General features: G+C 45.7%; 1 protein-coding gene across 1 annotated transcript in view; it reads right to left on the bottom strand.

The window, feature by feature from the left end:
• Nucleotides 1-2,627: 2,627 nt before the first annotated feature.
• The window catches only part of LOC143955514 (uncharacterized), a 40,352-nt gene continuing 21,371 nt past the window's right edge, over nucleotides 2,628-21,608 (bottom strand). Inside the window, exons 9-17 of the mRNA XM_077465547.1 lie at nucleotides 18,863-20,643; nucleotides 9,359-9,527; nucleotides 6,722-6,973; nucleotides 6,347-6,517; nucleotides 6,135-6,258; nucleotides 5,921-6,018; nucleotides 5,662-5,811; nucleotides 5,419-5,566; nucleotides 2,628-4,715 (exon numbers count right to left, since the gene is read on the bottom strand). Coding sequence (XP_077321673.1) covers nucleotides 2,908-4,715; nucleotides 5,419-5,566; nucleotides 5,662-5,811; nucleotides 5,921-6,018; nucleotides 6,135-6,258; nucleotides 6,347-6,517; nucleotides 6,722-6,973; nucleotides 9,359-9,527; nucleotides 18,863-20,643 — 4,701 coding nt within the window. The 3' untranslated portion in view covers nucleotides 2,628-2,907. The remainder of the gene's footprint in view (nucleotides 4,716-5,418; nucleotides 5,567-5,661; nucleotides 5,812-5,920; nucleotides 6,019-6,134; nucleotides 6,259-6,346; nucleotides 6,518-6,721; nucleotides 6,974-9,358; nucleotides 9,528-18,862; nucleotides 20,644-21,608) is intronic.

Below are 21,608 nucleotides of genomic sequence, written 5' to 3' on the forward strand. Positions count from 1 at the left end.
GTATTAGAGCGCCCACACTCTGGCCAGTAACACCCCTCCTGTATTAGAGCATCCCCACTCTGGCCAGTAACACACCTCCTTTATTAGAGCGCCCACACTCTGGCCAGTAACACACCTCCTGTATTAGAGCACTCCCACTCTGGCCAGTAACACCCCTCCTGTATTAGAGCACTCCCACACTGGCCAGTAACACCCCTCCTGTATTAAAGCGCCCCCATTCTGACCAGTAACACACCTCCTGTATTAAAGCACCCCCATTCTGACCAGTAACACCCCTCCTGTATTAGAGCACTCCCACTCTGGCCAGTAACATCCCCCTGTATTAGCGCACCCACTCTGACCAGTAACACAACTCCTGTATTAGCGCACCCCCACTCTGACCAGTAACACCCCTCCTGTATTAGAGCGCCCCCACTCTGACCAGTAACACAACTCCTGTATTAGAGTGCCCCCAGTCTGGTTAAAGTAGCGCAGTCCTGAATAGCAAAAAATAGCCTGATCATGAAGGGGGTAAAACCTTCCAGAGGTCACGTGGTTAAATAGATGTCTCTGGACATTGAGGGGTCTATTCATTAAGAAAAATAAAAAAAGAATGCATAGCAATTTACTGAAAGTGCATGTGCATTCCTTCTCTGTGATTGGGGTAAGGACAAATGTCAATCGGCTCTTTGTTGGTCGAATGTTTTCGATTTATTAAAATGGAAAATACCAGATTCGGCCACTAGGTGGAGATTCAATTTCTCTGACACTTTTTTATTTTCTGTTTTAAGTCCATGGTTGTTTTGTTCTAATTAACTTACATGCTTCAGAGTCTACGGTACTAATACATGCATGGGTAGGATATCCCACTTATTTGTATGAAGCCGTGCCTGACATAGTAAACTAAGGGGGGGGGGGGGGGGTCGATAAATAGAATATGTGTTGGCCAAATGTGACAAGCATTCTTCCAGCCGTGATAAACTGCAGCCAAAGAATTTAACGCAGTAATTTCCTATAATCATCGGCTCCATCTGCTGGCCATAATGAGGCATAGTTCCTGAAATCAGGAAAAACAAGTGCAATATCACATTATGGCCAGTAGATGGTACCAATGATCATAGGAAATCACTCTGTGAAATAAAATACTGGCAATATTCATCACAGCTGGGCAAATTGCATGTCACATTCGGCGACAACTATTAAAAAAAAAAAAAGGGCTCCTTATTGTTTGTGAAAGCTTACACCACAGAATGTACTCTTTACACTGATGAGGAGGCACTGGTGGGTACTGATAGGCAGCACTGATGGGCACTGGTAGATGGTACTGATAAGGCTGCACTGATGGGTACTGGTAGGTGACACCGATGAGGAGGCACTGATGCGTACTGATAGGCAGCACTGATGGGCACTAGTAGGTGGCACTGATAAGGCTGCACTGATGGGCAGCACTAATGAGCACTGGTAGGTGACACTGATGGGTACTGATAGGCAGCACTGATGGGCACTGGTAGGTGGCAATGATAAGGCTGCACTGATGAGCTGCACTAATGAGGAGGCACTGATGGGTACTGATAGACAGCACTGATGGGTACTGGTAGGTGGCACTGATAAGGCTGCACTGATGAGCAGCACTAATGAGGAGGCACTGATGGGTACTGATAGGCAGCACTGATGGGCAGTGGTAGGTGGCACTAATAAGGCTGCACCGATAGGTGGCACTGGTAAGTGGCACTGATGAGGAGTCAATGATGGGTACTGATAGACCCTGGTAGGTGCCACTGATGAGGAGGCACTGATAAGTCTGCACTGCTAGGTGATACTGATGAGGAGGCACTGATGGGTACTGATAGGCAGCACTGATGGGCAGTGGTAGGTGGCACCGATAAGGCTGCACTGATGGGCAATGATAGGTGACACTGATGAGGAGGCACTGATGGGCAGTGGTAGGTGGCACTGATAGGCAAAACTGATGGGCAGCACTGATTGGCACTGGTAGGTGACACTAATGGGGAGGCACTGATTGGCAGCCTTGGTGGGTATTGATTGGCAGCACTGGTGGGCCCTGATTATTAGTGTAGATGTCCCTTTTGGAGAAGCCAGTTATTGGCTGTCTTCTCCTCTCCCCACGCTGTCAGCATGAGGAAAGGAGTGCCGAGAACCGACTTCTGTTGACATCCGTGATCAGCTGGGATTGGACACAGCTGATCACTAGGTAAAGAGCCCCTGATTGGCTCTTTACCTCAATATGCGATCAGCAGTGTCCTCAGGACACAGCGATCACAGAGCGCTCCGGGGGCGCGATCACGGCACGCCCCCACAGGACGGCCCCCCAGAACTGGACGATCGCGCTGTAGCTGTCATTCGACTATAGCGCGGTCGCCAAGTGGTTAACAGTAATTTCCTGCGATCGTCAGCTCCATCTAGTGGCCAGTGTTATACAGTACCTCAATCAGGAAAATCACTTCAATAACACATTACGGCCATTAGATGGAGCCAATGATCACAGAAAATCACTGTGTCAAGTGAAATATGAACAACGTTCCTCATGGTTGGGAAAAATGCTTGTCACATTTGTTCAACTATTTAAAAAAATAAATAGACCTCTAAGTCTCCACACCACAAAATGTACTCAGCCAATGAGAAGGTAAGGACTCCATTTTTATTTTTCTCCTATCAATGGCCGACACGGTACAACACTTCATCCATATCTTTGGTGATCTCTGATCTCCTTATCAACTGTTTCTTCCATGATGAAGATCAGCCATGGAGTATATCTGAGGTGTATATCAGGGGTTGCTTCTTCCCCACATGTCCAGCAACATTCATATACAAGACATTTCCCGCACTCAAAGCACTAATACACCTTGAGCGATGTGTGGGACCCCCCTGATGTACAGGAAGACAGGACTTCAGTGAGGAGCAATTCCCTCACTCAGACCAGGAAAGTGGATCCTCCCCTTTGTCCATGCTCAGATGTCTGTAAAGGCAGAACTTCCATGAGTGACATTTCCCGCACTCAGGACAGGAAAGTGGCTTTTCCTCCGTGTGAGAACTCCGATGTATGGAAAGAAGGGACTTTTTCGAAAAACATTTCCCGCACTCAGGGCAGGAAAGCGGCTTCTCTGTGTGAGATCTCTGATGTCTGACAAGTTCTGATTTTCGTACAAAACCTTTCCTGCACTCAGGACAGGAATAAGGCTTCTCACTCCAATGCAATCTCTGATGGCTGTAAAGATTCGACCTCCCCGAAAAACATTTCCCGCACTCGGCACAGGAATACGGCTTTAACCCTGTGTGAGACATTTGATGTGCGACAAGCTGTAATTTTTGTACAAAACTTTTTCCGCACTCAGGACAGGAATACGGTTTCTCCCCCGTGTGCAATCTCTTATGTCTGTAAAGATGGGACCTCTGTGAAAAACATTTTCCGCACTCAGGACAGGAATGCGGCTTTTCCCCCGTGTGACGCCTCTGATGTATGAGAAGACTTGATTTTTGTACAAAACATTTTCCGCACTCAGAACAGGAATACGGCTTCTCACCCACGTGAAATCTCTGATGTGTGTGAAGGTTGGACTTTACTGAAAAACATTTCCCACACTCAAGGCAGAAATATGGCTTCTCTCCAGTATGTAATTTCTGATGATTATGAAGAATGACCTTAGCTGAAAAACGTTTCCCACACTCAAGACAAGGAAATGGCTTTTCCCCCGTGTGAGACCTCTGATGTCTGACAAGATTTGATTTTTGTACAAAACATTTCCCGCACTCAGGACAGGAAAACGGCTTCTCACCTGTGTGTGTTATTTTATGCTCATTAAGTTTGGATTTAAAACGGAAGCACTTTCCGCACTCGGTACAGGAAAACCTTTTATCTGTCGGAAGGATGGTACCGTCCCGCACAGTCTGAGGTTCCTCGGGATAAGAGGAATACGATGGTCCGGCACCGTCCCGCACAGTCTGAGGCTCCTCGGGATAAGAGGAATACGATGGTCCGGCACCGTCCCGCACAGTCTGAGGTTCCTCGGGATAAGAGGAATACGATGGTCCGGCACCGTCCCGCACAATCTGAGGTTCCTCAGGATAAGAGGAATACGATGGTCCGGCACCGTCCTGCACAGTCTGAGGTTCCTCGGGATAAGAGGAATACGATGGTCCGGCACCGTCCCGCACAGTCTGAGGTTCCTCGGGATAAGAGGAATACGATGGTCCGGCACCGTCCTGCACAGTCTGAGGTTCCTCAGGATAAGAGGAATACGATGGTCCGGCACCGTCCCGCACAGTCTGAGGTTCCTCAGGATAAGAGGAATACGATGGTCCGGCACCGTCCCGCACAGTCTGAGGTTCCTCAGGATAAGAGGAATACGATGGTCCGGCACCGTCCTGCACAGTCTGAGGTTCCTCGGGATAAGAGGAATACGATGGTCCGGCACTGTCCTGCACAGTCTGAGGTTCCTCAGGATAAGAGGAATACGATGGTCCGGCACCGTCCCGCACAGTCTGAGGTTCCTCAGGATAAGAGGAATACGATGGTCCGGCACCGTCCCGCACAGTCTGAGGTTCCTCAGGATAAGAGGAATACGATGGTCCATCTACACTGTGTGGTGCCGGATGGACATTTGAGGTAGTCGGGTTTTCTCCTGGACTATACTGTGTGATGTCCTCATCTTCTACTTTACAGTCTGGAGACAAAGTGAGACAATCCTCTGAGGTTTTCCTCATCTCCCGTCCATCTACTAAAATAGAAATACAAAGATTATTACTAGACATGAGCTGATTGGTTCCCCTAAACCAGGACTCCGCCCACACCAGGCAGCTTTGTCTCTGAGGATCTTACAATTCCCCCCTCAAGGTAACTAGTAAATGGGTCCTCTGATCTCCTACCAGATCATTTCTTTATTCATGGACCTTAGTCAGAGAGTGAGCAAACAACGAGAACTGTCCTTTCGGAAATGCATGAAATAGACTATATAGTGCGGGGCTCCCAAACATCTGCTTCCCATTTCCAAAGACTGCACTCAGTGACTTGGGTCTGAGACTATACAGACATATCCCTCCACCCGGCACAGCCAGCAGACAACAGAGCAAGTGACCCCCCCGGAGAATTTCTCTGCCAGAGATCATACTAGACTCAGGTATGGGGCAGAAGACCCAAGACACATACCCCAGGTGCCTAGATTGGACATTTTTGACGAAAATCAAGATTTTTGCTGCCAACTGAACCCCAGAATCTCCATAAATCCAGTCTAGATACATAAATTGTGTCGGCAGCACAGAGAAGGAAGATTATCGGAGAGAAATCCAGGAATACAGGACGGGGAACACAGCTCAGGAAAGTGACCAGGGGATTGCAGGCTGATATCACCCAGCCCCCGCCCTACTCTGGACCAATCAGTGAGCAGTATGGGTGGAGGAATGGATTTAGTGTTAATGACCCACCTGTGCTGATCTCTGTAGGAGTGTCCTCCTCTATAAATGTCCCCGTTATTCCATCCTCCTCCATAGACTGCTGATCATCCCTCACATACCTCTCTTCTTCTTCTTCTTCTGATTTCACCTCAAATTCTATATCTATCAGATCTTCACCCTAAACCAAAAGAATAAAAGAAACTTAAAACATAAGATTTAATATTGTGATATCAGAGATAAAAAAAGATCCACACATCGTCTCAATCAACATACCTTGTAATGGTGGGGGATGGTGTGATCTTCCTGTGTGGAATCCCGGGAATACAGAGGACCTCCCCCTCCCATAGACTGCTGAGCTCCACTTATCAACATCTCTTCTTCTTCCTCTTTAATCTCAGCTTTGATGTCTTTCAGTTCCTCATCCTAAACCCCAAAGATGATGGAATATATGTGTAAAATGGAACCAGAGACTCCATAGAAGAATGTCCTTTCATAGCTTAGAATTCTGTTCTGGTTGCTCAGTCCCACCTACCTGATGATGGTGGGGGATGGTGTGACCTTCCTGTGTGGAATCCCGGGAATACAGAGGACGGGGACATCTCTCTGGTGGGTTCCCATTACTGGATCCATCTGTAGGAAACACACACACTGACTGATTACATTGTTTCTATGTGTTTATCAGATGATGGGGGATCTAGGTGGAGCCTCCGTACTGCTCTCTCCTTTACAATAAAGTCTCCTCTTACCCGGTGATGTGAGGGGCGGCTGATTGTCCATCATGACGTCCTTGTAGAGATCCTTGTGTCCTTCTAAATACTCCCACTCCTCCATGGAGAAATAGACAGTGACATCCTGACACCTTATAGGAACCTGACACACACAATGATACAGTCACCATCCAGACACATCCCTTGTCTGTTACTGGATAATGTCCCAGAATTCCCAGAATCCTCCTCACCTCTCCTGTCAGCAGCTCCATCATCTTCTTGGTGACTTCTAGAATCTTCTTAGCACTGGTTACCTCTGTTGTCAGGCAGTGAGGTGCCGGCGCTGTGATAGGTGATGTCCCATAAAGACGGCTGCTGGGTGTTAATGGTTCACAAGATATTTTCTTCACTACTTTATAATCCTGTGTACAGAGAGAAAGAAACAGGTTATTAATACAGTCTTCCCAGAATCCTCCTCACCTCTCCGGTCAGGTCTGTGTTTTATTAATAGAGATAAGAGTGATGTCATGTGACCTCCCAGAATCCTCCTCACCTCTCCGGTCAGGTCTGTGTTTTATTAATAGAGATAAGAGTGATATCATGTGACCTCCCAGAATCCTCCTCACCTCTCCGGTCAGCAGGTAGATGATCTCCAGGGTGAGGTTTAGGATCTTCTCAGTCATGTGACTCTGGTCCTCCTCCATCCTCATTGCTGCCGCCATTTGATCTATACAGGTTTCCTTGTAGACGGATAACTTTGGTAAATGAAAGTAAGAATTATTTGGATGGTATTGGTCACACGATAATAGTATGTGGCGGGGTAATAGCGGGGTTTCTGTATATTTTAGAACTACTGCCCCCCATGTGAACACATTCAGCTTGAATTATTTAGCATTTTTTTACATTTTCGAGGTCCCGGGACCCTCTTGGTTTGTCGGATCAGAAATTTCCTTTTCTCCGTTGGGTTTGTTTTGTATCTGAACTGGTTTTGATTAGTTTTAGATCTCTAGACAAGGAATGATAAATACGATCCTTCTTCTGTCTTCTTGATTTGCTCTGAGGCAGTGCTGTGAGGTCAATGTAGGGTCATCAGGAGGTCCATAAAGAGGAGCTTGCTGACTTTTGACTGGATAATTGGACAGAACTCTGACTGCAAAGTTGCAATCTCCGGCAGCCTGCTGACTGATAGGGGTGATGTCACTGCCACTCTCTGCAGTGAAAGAAGGGATTGGATTGGATAGCAGGAGGATGATGTTGGTGAGGTAGAGGGGTATTGGGGGATTTTGTTCTCATCCCTCCAATGGCAGCCCTGTATGGGTAGGAAGAAAACATGAAAGTGGCCACAGCGCACATGTTAATAAAAGCATGTATCCATTTATTACACAACATTAGTAAACACTTACATTCAAGTAAACGCAGTTCTGCTTGAGCTTGGAAGAGAAGAGAGCTGAGTGCAGCACAGCCAGTGAACTGGCGGCCGTCATACCAACGACCCGCTAAAGGGATGTGAACGTCTACAGGCTCCTAGGACCAAGACAGCAGGCATGAAAAAGTAAAGGGGCCCCTTGCGCTGTGGCCACGTTCATGTTTTCTGCATACCTACGAAGGATCTTCCCAGATCTGATGAACGCTGCTGCACTGCAATTTAAGCTCTGACTCAGCTGTCCGCCCAGCCTTCTGCTCATCCATCCCTGTGGGATATCCTTCCTGCCTGCCCTCCTGGTTGATAAGGCTGCTGGCTATTTCAACAAAGCTCGGCTCCAGCTGGATCCCGGAGCTTTTAGCTGCACCTGACTCTTCAGCTGCATCAGCCCAGGAATCTCTTCCCTACTATCATAGCTCCCAACTGTCCCTGAATACGAGGGACCGTCCCCGATTTGGAGCAATATCCCTCTGTCCCTCTTTCCTCCTCATTTTGGTCTGATCCATATAGTTGTATATAAAATGCACTTTTTATCTTTCAAAAAGTGTTTCCCAGCCCTAAACCTTTCATCCAAATTCTAAATTGCTGCGTTTGTCAATTTTAAAAGCCAATATAAAGAAAGAATAGTGGTTAAAAAAAAAAAACACTTGTGGATTTACTTAAAAATGTTTTGGGTTATGTTCCCTTTAAGGGGCGTGGCAAGGTGGGGCATGTCCTATGCCTACATACGTTTGCTAGTAGGTGTCCCTCATTCCCATCTCAAAATGTTGGGAGGTATGCTACTACTACCACCAAGTACTTTTTCATACATCTTATCAATTTTGCACACATACCACTATTATTGTTATTATCACCATCTTGTTATCTATAAGAAATCATTCATATGTCTGATCTCACTTTTTTAGTGCGGGTAGGAAGAGGACAGCAGGGGGTGAGGGGTTTGTTCTCTTAGTTGCCAAGTATACTGTAGTATCCAGGACCTTGCACAGAGTGGTGGGTTCCTGGTGTGCTGAATTCCGGTACCAGGCACTGACTCAGTCTATGTCATGGGAAGGTATTGGATGGCTCCCTCAGACCCACAACACGGGCCTGCTAAGCGAGTCTGCGCAAACTGATCCTCTAACGAGTGTGTACCCAGGGTGAAGGACTTCCCTTCTTCATTCCACTTGGTGTCCTAGAACATTTTACTTGACCGGTAACATGGGAAGAAGGAAAAGGCTGCCTTCATTTCCTGGCAGGAGTTTTGTAAGGAGGTCTGAAAATTGCAGGTAGGAGGACCGTCATTGATGAAGAGCCCCCCCACCCCTCTCCCTACCTTGGAGGCCCCCTGAGCCCTACAACCTCCACTTTCCTCAGAGCTCTGATTTTCGAACAACAAGTGCGTACCCAAGGTGAAGGACTTCCCTTCTTCATTCCACTTGGTGTCCTAGAACATTTTACTTGACCGGTAACATGGGAAGAAGGAAAAGGCTGCCTTCATTTCCTGGCAGGAGTTTTGTAAGGAGGTCTGAAAATTGCAGGTAGGAGGACCGTCATTGATGAAGAGCCCCCCCACCCCTCTCCCTACCTTGGAGGCCCCCTGAGCCCTACAACCTCCACTTTCCTCAGAGCTCTGATTTTCGAACAACAAGTGCGTACCCAAGGTGAAGGACTTCCCTTCTTCATTCCACTTGGTGTCCTAGAACATTTTACTTGACCGGTAACATGGGAAGAAGGCGAAGGTTGCCTTCATTTCCTGGCAGGAGTTTTGTAAGGAGGTCTGAAAATTGCAGGTAGGAGGACCGTCATAGTTCAAGAGCCCCCCCTCCTCTCCCTACATTGGTGGCCCCCAGAAACCTACAACCTCCTCTTTCCTCAGAGCTCTGATCTTCGAACAACGAGTGTGTACCCAGGGTGAAGGACTTCCCTTCTTCATTCCACTTGGTGTCATAGAACATTTTACTTGACAGGTAACATGGGAAGAAGGTGAAAGCTGCATTCGTTTCCTAGCAAGGGTTCTGTAAGGACATCTAAAAAAAGTGAAGGTAGAAAGACCATCAATGATCAAGATCCCCCCCGTCCCGACCTCAGAGGCCCCCTGAGCCCGCTCTTCCCTCGGAGTCCTTCAAAATCACCATCATCTCAGAGGGCCCGGAAGTCTTTATCCCCATTACTCTTCACAGCTTCTCAGGACCATATTACTAGAATTTAAGTCCAAAATGAGGACAATGTTCCGGCCCCGTAAGTGGGGAAATGTTCTGACCCTGAAGGGGTCTACGTTCTCACGCCATATATATTTGTGTATCGTCATTTGCTGGAGATGAAAGACATCACAGTGACTATGGAGGAAGAGGACAGACATGACGGGGTGGTTACTGGGTATAAATAGAAAATAATATCTTATTACCTCCTCTGCTGTAAAGTTCCAGCAACGTCTCCTCTCTGCTTCCTCCCGACTCACCCGCAACTTCCTGTCTTCATCACTTCCTGCCTTCCATAGAGACTTCCTGTCTTGGTAGAAGTAAGAGCACCACCTTGTGGAGCTCTAAATAACTGCAGCCCTGGAAAAAAAAAAACATCTCATAGGTGTGAACATGGCCTTGTGCTCTCATCTCCACTCCCGCCAAGGGGGATAGAAATACACTGCTCAAAAAAAAATTAAAGGAACGCTTTGAAAACACATCAGATCTCAATGAGGAAAAAAAAAATCTCATGCTGGATATCTATACCGATATGAACCGGGTAATGTGTTGGGAACTAAAGGATGCCACGTCGTTTGATGGCAATGAAAATTATTAACCCACAGAGAGAGATAAATTATTCAAAGACACCCCAAAAATCAAAGTGGAAAAATTAGGCAGCAGGCTAGTCCATTTTGCTGAAATTTCATTGCAGAAACTCAAACTGATACGCAGTAGTTTGTATGGCCCCCCATTGTAAGCATGCCTGACAACGTCGGGGCATTTTCCTAATGAGATGACGGATAATATCCTGGGGTATTTCCTCCCAGATATGGACCAGGGCATCACTGAGCTCCTGAACAGACTGAGGTGCAATCTAGGCTTGCCACCAAATCCCTTTAAAACTGAACACATATTAATTACACGGGTTCTGCGGCTGATTAGGTGGTATTTAAACTCATTTGGTGCCTTATCTGCATTCAATTAGCCACAAAACCCGTGTAATTCATGTGTGTTTGGGTTTAAAGGGGGTGAGTTGGCAACCCTTGTGCAACCTGGTGGCATCGGATGGACCAAAACATAATGTCCCAGAGGTGTTCTATTGGATTTATGTCAGGTGAGCACATATTTGGTGGTATCAATTCCTTCATCCTCCAGGAACTGTCTGTATACTCTTGCCACATGAGGTCGGGCATTGCCGTGCACCAGGAGGAACCCAGGACCACCAGCGTAGGGTCTGACAATGGGTCCAAGGATTTTATCTTTATACCTAATGGCAGTCAGGGTGCCATTGTCTAGCCTGTAGAGGTCTACGTGTCCCATTATGGATATGCCTCCCCAGAACATCGCTGATCCACCATCATACTGAACAATGTTACAGGCAGCATCATTTTCTACACGGCTTCTCCAGACCCTTTCACTTCTGTCATATATGCTCGGGGTGAACCTGCTCTCATCTGTGAAAATTAAAGGGCGCCGGTGGTGGACCTGCTAATTCTGGTGTTCAATGGAAAATGCCAATCGAGCTCCATGGTTCCAGGCAGTGAGCACAGGGCCCACTAGAGGACGTCGGGCCCTTAAGCCACCCTCATGAAGTCTGTTTCTGATTGTTTGGTCAGAGACATTTCCACCAGTGGCCTGCTGGAGGTCATTTTGTAGGGCTCTGGCATTGCTCATCACATTTTTTCCTTGCACAAAGGAGAAGATTCTGGACCTGCTGATGGGTAGAGACATTCACACCAGTGGCCTGCTGGAGGTCATTTTGTAGGGCTCTGGCAGTGTTCATTTCAGATTCCGGGTCCTGTTGATGGGTTAAGGACCTTCTAAGACCCTGTCCAGCTCTCCTAGAGTAACTGCCTGTTTCCTGGAATCTCCTCTATGCTTTTGAGACTGCATTGAGCGACACAGCAAACCTTCTGGCAATGGCACGTATTGATGTGTCATCCTGGAGGAGTTGGATTGCCTGTGAAACCCCTATAGGGTCCAGGTATCGGCTCATTCTACCAGTGGGGACACTGACCCTAGCCAAATGAAAAACTAGTCAAAAAACAGTCAGAGAAGATGAGTAGGGAAAACAAATGTCAGTGGCCTTCACCTGTAAAACCATTCCTGTTTTGGGGGTTGTCTCATTGTTGCCCATCTAGTGCACATGTGTTGATAATTTCATTAACACCAAAGAAGCTGAAACTGATTAACAACCCCCCTCTGCTACTTACCTGACCAAATCCATATCCCAGGAGTTAAATTGACTTGATGCTATACTCTGAAAAGTGTTCCGTTCATTTTTTGAGCAGTGAATGAATGAATGAAATACTTGTATAGCGCACAATGTGAATTGGAGAGCTTTTGATCATCTGCTAAAAGAGGAAGGTCTTGAGTTTTTTCCTAAAAGCCAGGTGATTTTCTTCCAGACGGATGTTGATTGGTAGAGCATTCCATAGCCGAGGCCCTTGGACAGCGAATCTCCGATCCCCCGAAAAGCAGAGGCATAGCAGAGAACATTGATTCTATGGAGTAATGGAACCCTAGTTCTCATGGCTTTTAGTCAAAACTTTTGAAGAAATGGAAAGATATAGACAATATTTTCATCCAATCTTAAATGAACCCCTAAGTGTATATAACTGCCTAGTCCAGCCTTTCCTAATCAAGGTTCCTCCAAAGGTCCCTAGGAGATTTTTGAGAAATAACATGTAGTGCTGTACACCCCTCCCCCCCCCCTTTTTTTTTGGTTGCTGCATGTTAGCTATACCAACACCACTTTTCATTGAATAAAGTGTGTCCACTTACACATTTCCCCATCTCTATTACATTTCGGTAATAAACCCCCCCACAAATACTCCAACAACAGGGTGTATGTGGGCTCAACCCCAGCCGTCTCACTCAATGAATTCTATTGGTAAACCAGTCTATTAAATATCCTCTAGGGCAGTGATTCTCAACCAGGGTTCCTCCAGAGGTTGTAGGGGTTCCTTCAGCATTGGGCCATTTCTGCCTCTCAGATAAGTTCCCACCGACACCATTGATCTTTTTAGCTATCTGTAAGGAGGTAATTCTTCCCAATGACCACAAGTGTAAGGACCGTTCTTCCCACTGACCATCACACTAATGTATCATGAGTTGTAGATTTCTAATATTTAGCAGGGGTTCCCCCGAGACTGGAGAACTATTTCAAGGGTTCCTCTGTGTTGAAAAGGTTGAGAAAGGCTGCTCTAGGGTTAACCATTCCAGCATCCCACTGAGGAGGGGGAGGAAATGTGTGACTATTTTCATTCACATACAAAACTAATGCTGGCCATACACGGTATGAAAAACTGGCCGAAATTTGGTCACTTAGCCCTTATACACACGGTCGGAGATTGTATGAATGTGAGTTTGGGAACCTTAGATTTTAAGCTCCTTTAGGGCAGGGACTGATGTGAATGTACAATGTATATGTAAAGTGCTGTGTAGAATTGGCAGCGCTATATAAGTACCTGAAATAAATAAAATAAATGAGTTGGGTGGCCACCCGTTACTGTTTACCAATCTAATATATAGCTAAGGGGTTATAATATAATATTGCTACAATATAGCTCTGTATTGAATCAGAGTCAGATTAGGATATGAAGTCAATTTAAGAGCAGGAACCGATTAGCGGGGTCATATTTTTAAACATGACTTGTGTTACATGTTGGTTATGTGATCTGTTTTAACCTTTACAATAAAGACTATTGCTGGCCATACACTATACGAAAAATCGGCTGAGCCCATTTTCGAAAAACGAACATTTGGCCGTGAGCGCAAACAATAGTGCCATCATGTAATGACCGATAAATCGTTCAGTGGACATAAATAAATACATTTTTTTTTTTTTTTTTTACATATACCTAGTGCAGACCGTTCGGACGGGAACCACATTAACCTTTCAATTTATCGTTCGTTCGGCAGAAAATTTCAAACTTGTCCTTCGTTTTTTTTGGCTCAAAAACCTCCCAACGGTTAATGTTTTTTGTGCCCATTAACTGGCCGAAAAACAAACTGTCTAAGCCCTTGTACACACGGTCGGACATTCCGACAACCAAATCCGTCGGATTTTGTCCGAAACTGTTGCATACACACGGTCGGACAAAGTTGTCGGAAAATCCGATCGTTCAGAACGTGGTGACGTTATTTTGTTACGACGGGACTACGTTCAGGCTAGTAGCCAATATCTTTGATGTAGGAATTTGATCTGAGCATGCGTGGCACTTTGTCCAATCGGAATTCTCTACACATGATCGGAATGTGTCCGATCGGAGCGTTTTGTCAGATATTCCGACTGTGTGTGGTCTCCATCGGACTGTTTCCGTCGGAAACCAACTTGTTGGTAAAATTTTCAGACAAAATGCTCCGATCGGACATACTCCGATCATGTGTAGAGAATTCCGATTGGACAAAGTGCCACGCATGCTCAGATCAAATTCCTACATCAAAGATATTGGCTACTAGCCTGAACGTAGTCCCGTCGTAACAAAATAACGTCATCACGTTCTGAACGATCGGATTTTCCGACAACTTTGTCCGACCGTGTGTATGCAACAGTTTCGGACAAAATCCGACGGATTTGGTTGTCGGAATGTCCGACCGTGTGTACAAGGGCTTAGACAGTTTGTTTTTCGGCCAGTTAATGGGCACAAAAAACATTAACCGTTGGGAGGTTTTTGAGCCAAAAAAAACGAAGGACAAGTTTGGAAATTTTCTGCCGAACGAATGACAAATTGAAAGGTTAATGTGGTTCCCGTCCGAACGGTCTGCACTAGGTATATGTAAAAAAAAAAAAAAAAAATGCATTCATTTATGTCCACTGAACGATTTATCAGTCATTACATGATGGCACTATTGTTTGCGCTCACGGCCAAATGTTCGTTTTTCGAAAATGGGCTATAATAGTGTATGGCCAGCAATAGTCTTTATTGTAAAGGTTAAAACAGATTACATAACCAACATGTAACACAAGACATGTTTAAAAATATGACCCCGCTAATCGGTTCCTGCTCTTAAATTGACTTCATATCCTAATCTGACTCTGATTCAATACAGAGCTATATTGTAGCAGTATTATATTATAACCCCTTAGCTATATATTAGATTGGTAAACAGTAACGGGTGGCCACCCAACTCATTTATTTTATTTATTTCAGGTACTTATATAGCGCTGCCAATTCTACACAGCACTTTACATATACATTGTACATTCACATCAGTCCCTGCCCTAAAGGAGCTTACAATCTAAGGTTCCCAAACTCACATTCATACATACACATACTAGGGCCAATTTAGACAGGATCCAATTAACTTACCAGGATGTCTTTGGAGCGTGGGAGGAAACCGGAGTACCCTGAGGAAACCCACACAGGCACAGGGAGAACATGCAAACTACATAGTTACATAGTAAGGTTGAATAAAGACTCCAGTCCATCCTGAGTGAGTGTCTACAATTGTGCCTATCCCTGTACATTGCACACTCACATCAGTCCCTACCCTCAAGGAGCCCACAATCCAAGGTCCCCATTCATATACTAGGGCCAATTTTGGACAGAAGCCAATTAACCTACTTGCATGTCTTTGGAGTGTGGGAGGAAACCCATGCTGGGGCAGGGAGAACATGCAAACTTCAGGCACATAGTGTCATGGTTGGGATTCGAACCAGTGGCCCGTCTTACTGCTAGGTGAGAGTGCTAACTACTACACCACTGTGCCGCCCAAACTAATGAGGAAATGTGTCAGTCCAGCATATATAAAACGCAAGACATCCAAGAACCAACTTATTGTAGAGTTGGCCAGTTAGTTTGAACTCAAAACACCAGGGAATTGGACAGCAAAGTTGAAAACAAAAGGTGGTGTTATCTACTGTGGTCCAGGGGAGGTGAGCTGTGACCTGAAGATATGAGGCTCATCCCCATAGGGGGTATACAGTAAATCCTTGGTTTGAGAGTAACTTGGTTTGAGAATGTTTTGCAAGACAAGCAAACATTTCTAAATAAATTTTGACTTGATATACAAGAAGGGTCATGTCACAACTGAGTATAAAACAGAACAGAGGTGCCTCTAAAGCCTCATACACACGATCGGACTTTGTACAAACTTTCCCGTGGATTTTTGTACAAAGGGCGTCCGCCGTGAACTTGTATTACATACACACGGCAGGACTTTTTCACCCAACTTTCACCAAATCACGTGTTTTTTCTGCTCTTTACCGCCACCTTTGGTCAACTTCTGTATTGTTGTCTGATCTTTTGCATTGGTTCTGAGCATGCGTGTTTGTACTTTGTGCAAAAGTCCTATGGTTTTCTGTACACACGATCAGACTTTGCTCCAACGGACTTTTGTTGCCAGAAAGTTTGTCCGTTCGCACAGCAAAACAAAAGTCAGATGAAAACCAAAATAAGTTTGTCCGATGGAGCGTACACACGGTCGGATGTTGCTCCAAAACAGACCTATTTCGTTGCTAAACACAGGTCTGAAACTTCTTACTAAGACCGTAGCTATGAGACCCTCAAAAGTGGTGACCAAATTGGTGCACCCCGACCAATCCGGCTTCATACCAAACAGGTCTACGGCAAACAATCTACGCCGCCTATATCTTAATATCCAAATACCCGCTGATAATCAGGGACAAAGAGCTATCCTTTCGCTAGATGCTGCTAAGGCGTTTGATAGTGTTGAGTGGGAATACTTATGGAAAGTACTGGAAAGACTTAATTTGGGAGAAAATATCACCTCCTGGATTAAACTACTATACAAAGGGCCAAAAGCAAGCATCGGAATAAATAATACCTTATCTCCCTCCTTTGACTTATTCAGGGGGACCAGGCAAGGCTGCCCCCTACTTTTTGCCCTGGCCATTGAGCCCCTGGCAGCAGCCATAAGGGGGAACCCAGATATAGTCGGCTTTAAGCGGGGGGAAAACGGAAGATAAACTGGCATTGTACGCTGACGACGCACTATTGTTCCTGGGTGACACGTCCACCTCCCTGATTAAACTTATGGACTTAATACGGACATTCAGAGCTTTCTCCAGATTTACCATAAGCTGGGACAAGTCAACTATCCTACCCTAAGCCCTTGTACACACGGTCGGAGAATCCATTGGAATGTGTCCTATCGGATCGTGTTGTCGGATAATCCAACTGTGTGTGGTATGCATCGGACTGATTCCATCGGAATATCCGTCGGACCCAATTTTCCAACTTGTTGGAAATATTTCGAGACCAACTAGGCCGATCGGACATACTCCGATCATGTGTAGAGAATTTTGATCGGACCAAGTGCCACGCATGCTCAGATCAAATTCCTACATCAAAGCTATTGGCTACTAGCCTGAATGTAGTCCCATTGTAACGAAATTACGTCATCACGTTCTGAAAGATCGGATTTTTCATCAACTTTGTCCGACCGTGTGTATGCAACAGTTTCGGACAAGATCCGACAGACAAAATCCGACAGACAAAATCCGACGGATTTGGTTGTCGAAATCTCCGACTGTGTGTACAGGGGCTTAGACATATTGACAGAGCCTCTCCCTCAAACAGCTAGATAGATCAAAATAGTAGATAAGTTCAAATACCTGGGAATTATTATACACCCTAACTTAGCTCAATATATAAAGCTAAATATAGACCCACTGTTTAAAAAGCTCCAGGACAAAACGACCAGTTGGATTAAGTTACCGCTTTCTGTAATTGGTCGCTGCAACTTGATAAAAATGGTCTGGAACCCACAAATATTATATGCACTCCACAATGCCCCTCTATGGATCCCTGTACATGTGTTTAGACAGTGCAACACCCTTTACCGGGCATTGATATGAAGGAAGCAGGTTCCAAGAATCAAACTGGAAACCTTTCAGGAAGCAAAGGACTCGGGTGGACTAGCGGTACCAAACCCATTCTATTACTTAATAGCTGCTCAGTTACAGCATTTAACGGGCTGGCTCCAACCCGAGCCCTCTGACCCTATACCTTGGCCACATCTCGAAAACACAACCGCCACCTGAAATCCTGGCAGGTGAACGTGCCTGCATGAAAAGGTGATCACCAGCTGGAACGATTTGCGTTACTCCCAATAGCATCCAGTCAGAGCTGTGAAATCATGGAAAAATAGAAAAAAAAAGGGCCTCCACATAGGGGAGAAAACCGACATGAAGAGCTTTCCAGTCGAATATCCACTGGCTTACTGGGTCATGAGAATAGACCACTGGCCATAAATTGCCCAGTATTCAATTGAGCTGCTGGGCTGCCCTGCATGCAGCATGCTTTCTGAAAGGGCATTCAGTGCTGCCAGTGGTTTTGTGACACATAAAAGAGCGTGTCTGTCCACAGACTCCGTTGACTGGCTGACATTTATTAAAATGAATCATTCCTGGATTAGCAGCAGCGATCAAGCCCCTGACACTGATGTTGCTGAATCAATGTTTTTGGGATGTGGCATCTGTGCAAGACTGTCTAGGCTGCCTAGCTTTGTGGGTGTCAATTTTATCAGGAAGAAATATTTTGTTATAGATTTTATTAACACCCAAGGATCAATTTTTCCGTACCTGTTTGACAGGTGCATATAATTAAAAAAACTTACTTACTACAGGAAGGCTAATTCTTGTTTTCATCAAGAGTACCTCTATAGAGTTACGGTGTGAAGGCACCACTAAAACACAAAGCCAAATTTTTCCGCCACTGCATGACCTAGTTTTTCTACACCTGTTACTTCTATCCAAAGTCTGCAAAAAAGACACCAGAATTTATCCAAAAAATCTCTAATCTTGTTCTGAGTGCATTGATACTTCCCCCAGGGTTTACCCGGACCCCATACCCTTTGTTTTCCCAATAACTTACATATAAACCTTCAAAATGGGCACTTTTGATTTTCAAGTTCGGGTCCCATAGACTTTAATGGGGTTTGCTCTGAATTTTTTTTCGATGTTTGAAAGTTCTGGCGTGAATGGACCCGGGAGGTGTTCAGCCCATCTCTGTCCTTATATGATGAAGATCAGCTATGGAGTATATCTGAGGTGTATATCAGGGTATTCTTCTTTTTTACATGTGAGCTGTGATGTCCAGCAACATTCATATAAAAGACATTTCCCGCACTTAAGGCACTAATACACCTTAAGGGTTGTGTGGGATCCCTGATGTACAGGAAAACGGGACTTCAGGGAGGAACAATTCCCTCACTCAGGACAGGAATACGGTTTCTCCCCCGTGTGAGATCTCCGATGTTTGTGAAGAGAGGACTTCCTTGAAAAAAATTTCCCGCACTCAGGACAGGAATGTGGCTTCTCACCTGTGTGTGATCTCCGATGTTTGTTAAGAGAGGACTTGTCTGAAAAACATTTCCTGCACGCAGGACAGGAAAATGGCTTCTCCCCTGTGTGAGACCTCAGATGCGTGACAAGTATTGATTTTTTTACAAAACTTTTTCCGCACTCAGAACAGGCATATAGATTCTCACCCTTGTGCAGTCTCTGATGATAGCCAGGAGTGGACTTATTTAAAAAACATTTCCCGCACTCAGAACAGCAAAAAGACTTCTCTCCCGTGTGAGAACTTTGATGTGCGACAAGATGTGATTTATAGAAAAAACATTTCCCGCACTCAGGACAGGAATACGGCTTCTCTCCTGTGTGAGACCTTTGATGTGTAACAAGATGTGATTTTTGTCCAAAACATTTCCCACACTCAGGACAGGAATACGGCTTCTCTCCTGTGTGTGATCTCTGATGGCTGTTGAGATAGGATTTCTTGGAAAAACATTTCCCGCATTTAGGGCAGGAATATGGCTTTTCTCCCGTGTGCGACATTTGATGTGTGACAAGAGTTGATTTTTGTCTAAAGCATTTTATACACTCAGAGCAGGGATATGGCTTTTCTCCCGTGTGAGACTTTTGATGTATGACAAGGGCTGATTTATGTACAAAGCCTTTCCCGCACTCAGGACAGGAATACGGCTTCTCCCCTGTGTGAGATTTATGATGTATGGAAAGTGTATACTTATTTGAAAAACATTTCCCACACTTAGGGCAGGAATGTAGTTTCTCACCTGTGTGAGTTATTTTATGCACATTAAGACGGGATTTCAAATGGAAACGCTTCCCACACTCAGTACAGGAAAAGCTCTTCTCTGTTAGAAGGACGGCACCGTCCCGCACAGTCTGAGGTTCCTCAGGATAAGAGGAATACAATGATCCGGCACCGACCCGCATAGTCTGAGTTTCCTCGGGATAAGAGGAATACGATGGTCCGGTACCGTCCCGCACAGTCTGAGGTTCCTCGGGATAAGAGAAATACGATGGTCCAGCACCGTCCCGCACAGTCTGAGGTTTCTCGGGATAAGAGGAATACGATGGTCCGGCACCGTCCCGCACAGTCTGAGGTTCCTCAGGATAAGAGGAATACGATGGTCCGGCACCGTTCCGCACAGTCTGAGGTTCCTCGGGATAAGAGGAATACGATGGTCCGGCACCGTCCCGCACAGTCTGAGGTTCCTCAGGATAAGAGGAATACGATGGTCCGGCACCGTCCCGCACAGTCTGAGGTTCCTCAGGATAAGAGGAATACGATGGTCCGGCACCGTTCCGCACAGTCTGAGGTTCCTCGGGATAAGAGGAATACGATGGTCCGGCACCGTCCCGCACAGTCTGAGGTTCCTCGGGATAAGAGGAATACGATGTTCCGGCACCGTCCCGCACAGTCTGAGGTTCCTCGGGATAAGAGGAATACGATGGTCCGGCACCGTCCCGCACAGTCTGATGTTCCTCGGGATAAGAGGAATACGATGGTCCGGCACCGTCCCGCACAGTCTGAGGTTCCTCGGGATAAGAGGAATACGATGTTCCGGCACCGTCCCGCACAGTCTGAGGTTCCTCGGGATAAGATGAAAACGATGGTCCGGCACCGTCCCTTACAGTCTGAGGTTCCTCGGGATAAGAGGAATACGATGGTCCGGCACCGTCCCTTACAGTCTGAGGTTCCTCGGGATAAGAGGAATACGATGGTCCGGCACCGTCCCGCACAGTCTGAGGTTCCTCAGGATAAGAGGAATACGATGGTCCATCTACACTGTGTGGTGCCGGATGGACATTTGAGGTAGTCGGGTTTTCTCCTGGACTATACTGTGTGATGTCCTCATCTTCTACTTTACAGTCTGGAGACAAAGTGAGACAATCCTCTGAGATTTTCCTCATCTCCCGTCCATCTACTAAAATAGAAATACAAAGATTATTACTAGACATGAGCTGATTGGTTCCCCTAAACCAGGACTCCGCCCACACCAGGCAGCTTTGTCTCTGAGGATCTTACAATTCCCCCCTCAAGGTAACTAGTAAATGGGTCCTCTGACAACATAAAGTAGTGCAGAGTGCAGGGGTCAGGAGTATGTAAGGAACAACATAGTATATAGTGCAGAGGTCAGCAGTATGTAACGTACAAACCAATGTTTATAGTTGATGGGTCAAGATTGTGTGCTTTACAACATTTAGTGAAGGTGTTAGGAATACATAGTGCAATATAAATGATATAGTGAATGTATTTACTATTAATGACCCACCTGTGCTGATCTCTGTAGGAGTGTCCTCCTCTATAAATGTCCCCGTTATTCCATCCTCCTCCATAGACTGCTGATCATCCCTCACATACCTCTCTTCTTCTTCTGCTTTAACCTCAACTTTTATATCTATCAGATCTTCACCCTAAACCAAGAAATTGATAGAAACTTAAAGCTTAAGATTTAATATTGTGACATCACATATAGAAATGATCCACACATTGTCTCACAAGTCCATGTCCCAGATGTTCTGTTCAACCAACCTTGTAATGGTGGGGGATGTTGTGATCTTCCTGTGTGGAATCCCAGGAATACGGGGGCGTGGCCTGGACAGCAATGGAGTAGGACGCTTGTGACTTGAGCTCCGCTCCTACCGCG

The sequence above is a fragment of the Lithobates pipiens genome, unplaced genomic scaffold (assembly GCF_037356315.1).
Source record: "Lithobates pipiens isolate NorthernLeopardFrog02 unplaced genomic scaffold, aLitPip1_a1.2 Scaffold_35, whole genome shotgun sequence".
Classification (NCBI taxonomy): domain Eukaryota; kingdom Metazoa; phylum Chordata; class Amphibia; order Anura; family Ranidae; genus Lithobates; species Lithobates pipiens.